This window comes from Charadrius vociferus, unplaced genomic scaffold (genome assembly GCF_000708025.1).
Source record: "Charadrius vociferus isolate BGI_N301 unplaced genomic scaffold, ASM70802v2 scaffold161, whole genome shotgun sequence".
NCBI lineage: Eukaryota > Metazoa > Chordata > Aves > Charadriiformes > Charadriidae > Charadrius > Charadrius vociferus.
Window position 1 is genome coordinate 7,457,293 of NW_009646928.1, and position 10,341 is coordinate 7,467,633.

Here is a 10,341-nt window from a genome sequence, read left to right on the forward strand (position 1 = left end):
TCTGTATCCTATTTACAATGCAAAATATTTTCTTTCTGCCTCTATAATTGCAGAAAGTGAAGAATGAGTATGGCAGAGAATATGGCAGTCAGCCTTAAACTTTTTTAGCTTTTACTTTAATTGTACTCTCCAATCCACCCCCCCAGCATTATTTTACAATATACAGTATGACTTCTTGTAACACTTAAAACTGTGCCCCATTACTGAGTGTTTCTTGGTGACCAGTGGTTTGGTTTTTTTTTCTTTGAACGTAACTGGTGGTTTTGGGCACCCCGTTGTTTTTTTTTTTTTGGCTATCTAACATGAGAAATATTACTTAGCTTTATTTTTGTGATCTTGCAAGTGGTCCACATGTTAAAAACTCAGCTGGAAGTAGATTTAGACCAGTACTCTTATTTTTTGAAGTGCCAGTTATTCTGATGGATATTTTCAGTTTTCTTCCTAAATAGTTCCAGCTAAAACATTTGTCTTTTGATACTATTTGATCAATTGCAGTATTATACAGACTGAAACTTTTTATTTTTTTCCTTACAGATAAAGGGATATTTATTATCCAAAGTGAAGACTCCAACATGTGCATTAAAGTGGACACAGTTGGCCTTGTTCTGGAAGACTGTGGTCAACTCTCAAAAGACATGTTATGGAAATGGGTATCCAATCGCCGTCTGTTCAACATAGGCAGAAGTACCTGTCTAGGACTGAACATCAGTAGACCAGAACAGCCATTAAGTATGCTTGAATGTGATTCAACTCAATACTCGTTATGGTGGAATTGTGATGGAAGAGCATTAGTTGGTGTATCAGAGTACAAATTAGCTGTTGAAAACAGCAAACGTATTGTGGCCAAAAAGAAATCTACTTATCAGTGGAAACAGTACATGTCCTATGATGAAGACCTTTGCGAACACCCTTTCCAAGGTAAAAATAAAAGTTTGTCATAGCAACGTAGATGGGAAAAGTTTTCAAAAGTTCTTGTGAAACAAGGTCATGTGCTTATGATCCCTTCCAGCCTCTTGTGGTTTGGGACTCAAAGTTTGCTTTTGTATATGCAATGGTTGTGGTGAACATACCGCACAATTGTTTTTTTTTCCCCGTATCTGTTATATTGACCCCAAAAAGCACCAGTGTCCTTGCAAACCAGGAAAAGCTCATTTCAAGTCCTCTATAAAATAAAAAGGGTAACTAAGGATTTGCTCTTGCCTGTCCTGCAGCTTTCATTATCAGATAAACCCAAAGAGAGATAACGAAGGATTTGGAATTCCCATCACTGAAAATCAGACTGTGATCACAGCGTGCATGAACTGAATGTTTGCAATGTTCAGCGCCTGGACTCTGAACGTGCCAAACTTTGGAGCAGAGATCAGGTTTTTGATTAATCCTGCTGTACAGCTAGCGAAGGCGTAGGAATGCATGTCAAGATCCAGGTGTGCAGACCTGAACAGTTTTCCAGGTATAAGGACTAAGATAAACCCACTGACTACAAACAGCAACGGACAGACTGTACCTTGACCCCTTCCTCGGCATTTCTGTGGAAGGAGAGACCTAATGTTTGCACAGCATGTCTCAGACTGGAGCTGTTGATTCTCCCCATTTGAACTGGGCGTTTGGGTGGCAGATCTGGTCTCAGTGGTTTCCTCTGTAGGTGTAGCTGGGCTTGGCCTCTGCAAACTCCAAAGTCATTCGTTTGGGAGCTGTGATAACTGGGAAAGCGCTATAGCATCCAACCTCTTCTTGAAAACCTGGTGGAATTTGTGCTTAAGACCAGACAGAAAATATTTAAACCCACAAAAAGTCTTACACGTTTTCTATGTACACATAGCGAGATGAAAGTAGACCTGGTTTAGCCCTAGTGCTGCGGCATCTGGGAGAAAAGGATCAGCCTTAGGCAGATGCTTCTAGTCTAGTTTCAGGGCCAAAGTAATTAGCTGCGTTGGCAAAATCTCTTCCACCTCCAATTTCTATTTTCCTCTTTCTACCTTAGCTTATGCACATACGAATGCAAGCCAGCCTGTTAGTCCACCAGGGTGGGGTGGGAATCTCTACCTTCAAAGAAATAATTGTATATAACTGCGGTGAGAGGTCTATAGCTGTTGAATTTGGTTTCTTGCCAGAGCTGAGATAATCACTTGCACCTCCATAGCTAGCAGCATGGTAGCAGGCAGAAAGAAGCAATCCTGATTTTTTTTTTTTACCCATGTTCTTTGTATCGTCTGTTCATATCAGAAGGCTTTAAAGGGGGTTTACAATGTGTAAACTGCTTTTTTATATGCGCACAGCCAGCCGTTAACTCTGGAAACCTCTAGGAACCTGGCAGTATGTACTGACTTTGTAGTTGAAGGACTTTAATCTTTAGGCTATCAACATGGGATCTTTGACAAACAATTTCATTCTAAGTATGACTGTGGTTCTTTGACCTTTTGTAGAAGCTCTGAGGTTAAGGAGGCACTCACTGAAGTGAAGCTTTTACAGCTTTCAGTTGCACTGGATTCTCTCAATATTTTGGTGCTCAAAGGACAATAGGAAAATATGTGAAATATTTTATAAGGCATTAATTGATTGTGACAACAGATGTACACAACATCAGTTCTTTAGCTAGATTATTATTCCCCATGGTATAAAACCTTATTTTTAAAAGCTTATTCAATATTCCTTTGTCTTTCACATTTCCTTTCCCATAGAATGACAAAGAGAATGGAAAAAACATCAGAAATCCAGTTCATAAAGAGTAGGAGGAGCAAGGGAAATAATGCTAAATTGCTCGTCTGCCATAGACAAACAAATAACAAATAAGTAGAGTTTGCATCAGAACGTGTACTGATTCTGATAACTATTGTTTTATGTAGTTCTGAAATGTAAGTGCAGATTTTATGTGTTAATTGTTCAGTTTTTGGGGTTGATTTTTTTCAGTTGTAGTAAGTTATGAGAATCTGCCTTGTTTCATGGTGACAAATTTCATAAACTATTATTTCCAAATTGTGTTCACTGAAGTTATGCTGCTCATACCTGTAATGCTGTGTTATCAATTATAAATTAAAATTGGAAAACAACTTTAGACATTTTATTTTTACCATTGCTGCTAAAAACAGGAATAATGAAGTATGGGGGCAAAGAAATTTCTGTGGTCTGCATTCTTTTAATCTCTGTGTTTTATTTATTCCAGAAACATACACCTTGCTGGGAAATTCTTTTGGTTTCCCATGCATTTTTCCATTTAAATATAACAACAAGTGGTATTATGAATGTACCAGAGATGGAAAGGAATTTGACTGGTGTGCTACAACAACTCACTATGAACAAGATGAAAAATGGGGGTTTTGCCCAAACGCTGGTAAGATGTTGCTTGTCTTCTCTCTCCCCCCACCCCCCAAGAGTATCTTTGCTCTTCATCAGTAATTCCAGGACGCACTCTGGTTTGTGTTACTTCCCTTCTGTTAGAGGGGAATGTCTCTTTAAAAAACGTGAAAGAAGACTTCAGCAAATTTTATCATAATTTATCATGTTTGGCCTTTGGAGACCCAAGTCCTCATCCCAAAAGCAAAACCACAGGGGGTGAGCAAAAGGATGTTATTCTGCACAGCCCGTTGACCTTACCCCGCGGCTAAACCTCTCTCTCCTCTGTCCCAGTGATATATAGGCAGCTGCTCTGAAGCATGGAAAGTAAGGGTTGCTCTTGCAAAGTCACGTTCTGCTTTTGACTGCATTATATCTTGCACATTCCTTTTCTTCTGTGCACTACTCGGACACGGCTTGGGCCTGAGGCGCTTAGCAATAGCTTTAAAAATACTTGCTGTCGGAGAGATTTTGGATGCATAATCTTCCTGAATGTTTCAACTTCTTGCATAAATAAGCAAAATAGTATCTTCTGTCAGCAGAAGTGGTTCGGAAAAGCCCTCCCTGCTCAAGCTATGTTTCAAATCTCTGTTCCAAAGCATCTTAAAAACAGCTGTAAATGTGTCTTTGTAATGGGGATTTCTGGGCAACCGTTATAACAGAATGTATTTTCAGCCTTGCTTATACTTTGTAATTATGCACGTTTATTCTCTTGAGTACAAGATAGAAGGACATCCAGTGACTGCTCCTCCACAAGTTGGGTGAGGTGTTCATAGTTTGAATATTTCAACATTCAGCTTTAGGAATAAATGATCAGCTGGTGCAAATTAAAATGTAGCTGTCTTGGCTTCATGAGAGCTGTGAAAATCACCACCAGCTGCAGATCAGCTCCTGAGTGTTTTATCAACCATATGAAATATGGAGCAACATTTTTATTCTGTTACTGCCCAATTTCCATGTGTTCTTTAACAAAGGAACATGGAAGGAGTTCATAATTGTGCTTCCATTGGGATGCTACTGTCGTTAATTAATTGAATTGTCCAAGTTGTTATATTTCTGATTAGTTTGTAGTCTTGGGCTGTTGGTGACGAGTCTGTTTTTGAGCAGAGAGCGGCTGCGACGTTTTTTGGAAGAAGAACCCCAACACGCACCTTTGCTACCAGTTCAACCTCGGGTCTGTGCTGACCTGGCGTGAGGCACGCGCCGCCTGTCTGCTGCAAGGAGGGGACCTGCTGAGCATCACCGACCCCGAAGAGCAGAACTACATAAGTAACTTAAGCAGTGAGTAGACATTTCTCTGGGGACCTTGTAGGAAACCTGTAGTTAGATTTCCTTTTTACCTCTGAAAAAGGGGTAAGCTTTGGAGCCACATACTGTGTGATGTCTGTCCCATTGCTGCTTGTGAGGCTTCGTCACGTAACACACCTCAGTAGAGCTGTTCAAAAAAGCAAGGCTGAAGGTAAGTTACAACCTTAATAACCCGAGTGCAGAAGCAGTGGTATGTGTTTTGTGAGGGTGTAATTATCTTAATTCCCCCTCCCCAAAGAGACTCTCATTCATTCTTGCAGCCCTGGTTATGGAGCATGTTTGTTTTCTTTGGAGAATTATACAAATATTTACCTTCTCTGCAATGCACCCTGGTGTCCCCTTTCTTTGCAAGCCGGACTTCGACAAACGGGAATGGCGAGAATACTTCTGCAGGCGTGAAGTAAATGTCCTGTATGGGAAAAATGCAACGCCAGCTCTGTTTTCATAAATGGATGATAGTCCTTCTCTGATAAGCCTTTTGCTTTCCCCTGTGCAGCAAGCATCTCATTCAAATTTGGCAGAGCCTTCTGACAGCATGGCTTTCCTGGGTATTTTAGCGTGCACGGGGAGGACCGAGTGGAGGAATGGGTGGCAGAGCCGTGATGCGAAAGGCTGCCTTGGGCATCTTGCCCATTGCTTCCCATTATTGCTGATTTTCAATTGCAGGATATAAGCTAACAGGAAGTTTTTTAAATTATTTAATTAGTTTTTTGATATGCCTGCAGGCTGTAAAGGGACTGCAAGTTGTTTAGTTTATGGAAAGCTGAAACAGGCTAGCGTTTATGTAGCTGCTTGTTCTAGATTTAACTTCTAAGGTCAGGAACAGCTTCTGCAGGAAGGCTTTGCAGGATGAATTGCTTTTGAAGGATGCAGACTTCTGAGTTTATTCCTTTTCATCTCTGTGTTGATTAACAAAGTAATAGACTCTTTCAAAGAACAGGAAAAACAGCCTGAACTTTCTGGAGACTGATTTGAAGTTTTGTTTTATTTCTATTGTAACAAGTCAGGACAGCAGATCTATACCTGTATATATTTTAAAACATGGGGAAAGTGTGAAGTATTGCTTTGTTTTTTCTGTTTCAGGGCAGTTAAATGCCACAGACATGATGCTGTGGATGGGCCTGAACCGCCTGGAAAAAGATGCCGGCTGGCAGTGGTCAGATGGAGCACCGCTAGCGTTTGTGAACTGGAGAGCAAGTACTTGATGTTCCTCTTGGATATGTTGTAGCAGTGTCATTATATGCTGTCTGTAACTGCAGCTTAGATACAAGAGTGTTCCTATAGCTACATTTGAAAAGTGAATCAATTGGAAAGGTGTACCTCTTTTTTTTATAGAAATATTTATTCATATTAATGAACTAAAAGCCCCTTTGAGGGTCGTAGCATCAATTGAGATGTCTCTGTTCAAAGTGTTAATGATGTAGCCCCTTTGTCATTTACTTTTAAAGGTGTTTTTAGGATTCCAGTTGCATATTTAAAAGCTGTGCTCTAGCTGGTTTCATGGAAGAATGGAGTTTCAGTGTGTTTACTGTAACATACTGTAATTAACATTAGTACATTAACATGAGCTTTGTGAGTTGCTTTGCTACATTTTGAGGTCTGTGCACCAGCAGACACAACATAGACACTAGAGCATGTTTCAGCCTCTTATCTGATAGCAGCAGCCAAGGAGGGATTGCCACACAGGTATAAATCATGGCCAATGTTCAGCTGTGTGTAGTATTGGTGTAATATTACTAGAAGTTTGGGTGTGCAGGGGTGTTTATACATGCGCTCAATAAGATGCGTAGAGCCTTACAACACCATTTTACAAGCAAGAACTGAATTTTTGTAATTTTGTGCTTTTCAAAAATGTGTTTGCAGATGTCTCTGATAAGCGTTCTAGGGAAAATCATTGTGCAGTGATTAATTCCAAATTGAAGTACGGCTGGCAAAGTTATTTATGTGACTCCGGATTGCCTTTTGTATGCAAAAAATATTTAAGTAAGACAGAGTATGAAACATTGGGTAAGTCTCTCACTGTTACTGTAGGGTGTTGTGGGTGTAGGAGAACAAGAGGAAGCCATGTGAATATAAACTCAGCAGAACAGAGTCTTAGCTGGACTAAATGTATGTGTTTGCTTGTTTAAGTTGAATAGTTTACCTTAACTGAAGTAGTAACACTTTCTTCTGTTTAAATGCAGTCACTTTGAGAGTCTTAAAACTAACAAATAATTTTAATATACATAGCATTTAATTGGTTCCTTACATGATCAGAGGCTTACACAATGCTTATTCTCTTTATATTACAATAGAGCCACACTTTTGAGTTTAAAAAAAGGTTTTCGTCTTTGGATGGAATTAACCAGTGGCCCACAGAGAATAAAGATGTATAAATGCAGTTTGAAATTTGCAGTTATTTTTATGGTATGCTGTACTTTTGATACACAAAAAACCCCACATTGTACATATATATTTTTAAAGTGTTCATAAAATGACTATAGGATATATAGTACATAGAATGCCTCAGACTCCCATTCCGTGGGAAAGTTAAAAACAGGGTTGAGTTTATTGGAACATTAATTTTTGTTTTGATAAGAACAAGTTATATAGCTTCAGCTTCTTCCTGATAACTTAAAAGAAAGTTTCCCTACTTGTTTCAGATAATGAGGTAATGCATCTGAAAAAGTTTTAGCTGGTTTTGAACCAGATTCAGAGGTAATAAGGGAGATATAATGTGTTTTAAACTGAATAGCAGCTCCATTAGTGTGCTTGCACTAGTCCAGCAGCCCAAATGGTTGAATCATAAAATAAAGTGGGAGAAATTTTAATTTGCTTGGCAGGTGATGTTCCATAGAGTGTGTGTTTTGGCCTCCTTAAGTCATCTTGGATGGCTCTTTTCAGCAACAGGAGATAAAATAATAGCTCTGAATATGTTAAAAACATATCATAACCTGGGCAATTCTACCTAATATACACAAACGTTTTATGCTTAATTAAAAGATACATGGAAGTATTATGCCACTCGTTGTGACCCTGGCTGGTACCCACACAATCGCAACTGCTACAGACTTCATAAAGAGGAGAAGAGCTGGAACGATGCTTTTATCTCATGCCAAAGTGACAATAGTGGGCTCATTAGTATATCCTCCATGGCAGATGCAGAGATGCTCCTTAACTTGCTTGAAAGCGGTGAGTTTGGGGAGTTAAAGTGTGCAGTGTTTCTTGAAGTGTTCCGTGATGCTCTTTTGTGCAGCCCTTTAACATTGTTAGCCACTTAAGCACTATATTACATGGGACACCCAAGTGATGTTTACAAACGAAGAAAGCATGATACACGCTCCTTCTAGGAGTCTTAAAAATGTATAGCGTCACCTTCTCCAATAGCCATACTTAAAATAAAGCAATAAATCAACAAAGTAAACACAACGAGGCCACAGTAAACCTGCTAGCTTTTGTCCTTTCCTGTTCTCAGCTGGTTCCTTGCAAACTGCGCAAAATATTCAGCGATCATCCTTATGCAAGAACTGTGCTTAGGAGCAGCAACAATTCAGAGTATCTTTTGCTTTCTAGCTGGCCTTGTCCACACTGCAAAGTTGTTGCTGCTGGTATGTTGGCAGAGTCCCCTTTGATGGCAGCAGGGTGTATCAAAGGAGTTCTGCTGGTCCACGTTGTCCTGAGAGGCAGCATAATTACACAAGGAACTTAATGAACAAAAGCTCTTTGGTGCAGCAATGCCAAGGCTTTTGTTGTCATAACAGCAGCAAAGAAAAGTGAATATTTTGTGCCTCCAGCTGACATCAGCGTGCTGGCAGAGCTGCACAGTTTGGCCATGAGTTTAAGCTTCCCAGAGCTGGGGCACAGTGACGTGTTTTATCAACTCAGTCCCATCAGCTGTGGTTGCAGGACAGTGAGTTACACTGGATTTACTGGACATCATCTCTCATTATCACCCCTCCTGCCATCCATCCTCTTCACTCTCCTGTCTGTCTTTCTCCTTGGAGATTAACCACTGTATGATCTTCCTCACCTCTATTAACACCCTCCATAGATACCAAATACCATTTTTTCCGGAGATGCTACAATGGATAGATGTAATTGTTCTCAGCTTGTATTCAGCTTCCAAGTCTGCTGCTTCTGTTTCAGACCTACTTCAGGCTTCCCTTCAGGAGGAGGGATCACGTGCCTGAAGGCCTGTCTACTTTTCCTAGCTGTAGGAGCCGGTCAAGGAAGATGTTACATTAAACCACGAGGCTTGTCTTTCCTATGTTTGCCACCCCCTGTGGCTACAACTGTGCTGTCGCTGGAACTTATAAGCATCACTCAGAGAAACCTAAAGCTGAGTGTGCCATGGAAAATTATAAAAACAAATCTTTCCCTTCCGCATCAGGCTTTCTGCCCCGTGCACTTCAAAAAAGTGCATATGCTCTTGATTTGTATTTTTCAGGATTTCCAAGCTTATTATTGTGTATGTTGGTCCTTTTTTGAAAAAATTTAGTCTTCAAGGGCAGTAGAACTTTATCTCATCAGTGAGGTTTTCTAAAGTTCATACTTTTTTTTTTCCATCCTGAAAGACGGTGATTCTTATGAAAATCACATGAATAATTTTTAATCATGGTGTTGATGCTAGAGGAAAAACAGGCATTATTTCTTCTCCATTAAAATCTGAACTGACTTATTCTTTTACAGAAAATGTAACTGAAACATGGATTGGGTTATACAGTAATAACACCCCAGTTGTTTTTAAGTGGTCAGATGGCACCCCAGTAAAATTCTCTAGCTGGCACAGCGAAGAACCCAACACCTTTCAAAGAACAGGACAACTCTGTGTTTCAGCACAAGGATCTGTAAGTTTCCTTTTATTTTTGAAAGAATTAGACAGACGCTTTTATTTTGGCTCATAATAATTTATTTTCTCAGTTTGTGTATTTTTTTAGACCATGACCTGTTGGCTTTGTCTTTTGATTCCTAATGTAATCACGTTGTGATAAATGCAATGTAGCTTTTAGAAACCAATACATTTTGCAGTGCTGATGCACAGCAAATTAGTCATAGATTTTTGAGCTTATAGTCAATAAAAAATGTTGCGTATGTAAAGCTTGCCAAATGGAAGAGAACAAATATGAGTTGGTATTTTGATAAAGACAAAGTAATTTAAAATCCAAGTAGTGTATATTACAATTTACAATACAGCAGTCCCTGTCTTGAAAGCTTCCAGTTAATGTTTTGAAAAACTGTCAGCTGTGCCTATTTTATCTTGCTGTCAATATTTATAAAGTTTATGTAGTATCTTTCAAAAACAGGTAGTAGTCTGTGTCTACTTAGAATTACAGAAGTTGACAGCAGTAAGATTGACCTCAAATCAATCAGGTGTTGTAAAACTGGGAGTAATGTTCAAATATCGCTGTATCTTGTCAAATCACAATGCATGGCGCTCAATTTTTTCATAATTTGGACATAAATTTACTTTACTTTTACAATTAACAGTGCTTAAATTCAGTAATGCATGATTTACATAAGTGGCACTATTTAACTCTGTTTGCAAGTGCAAACAAACAAATGAAAATGTAAAATACAAAGGCAAAGGAGGTTGAAGATATAATTCTTCAAGCATTATTTTTGGTACATATCATAGAATTATAGAATGGTTTAAGTTGGAAGTTACCTTGAAGATCATTGAGTTCCAATCCCCCTGCCATAGGCAGGGACACCTCCCACTAGACC

At 39.3% G+C, this 10,341-nt stretch overlaps 1 protein-coding gene across 1 annotated transcript in view; it reads left to right on the forward strand.

Moving 5' to 3' along the window:
* The first annotated feature begins 539 nt into the window (after positions 1-539).
* PLA2R1 (phospholipase A2 receptor 1, 180kDa) overlaps positions 540-10,341 on the forward strand; it is a 41,467-nt gene continuing 31,665 nt past the window's right edge. Inside the window, exons 1-7 of the mRNA XM_009894653.1 lie at positions 540-918; positions 3,161-3,328; positions 4,438-4,611; positions 5,722-5,835; positions 6,502-6,645; positions 7,621-7,809; positions 9,307-9,464. Coding sequence (XP_009892955.1) covers positions 573-918; positions 3,161-3,328; positions 4,438-4,611; positions 5,722-5,835; positions 6,502-6,645; positions 7,621-7,809; positions 9,307-9,464 — 1,293 coding nt within the window. The 5' untranslated portion in view covers positions 540-572. The remainder of the gene's footprint in view (positions 919-3,160; positions 3,329-4,437; positions 4,612-5,721; positions 5,836-6,501; positions 6,646-7,620; positions 7,810-9,306; positions 9,465-10,341) is intronic.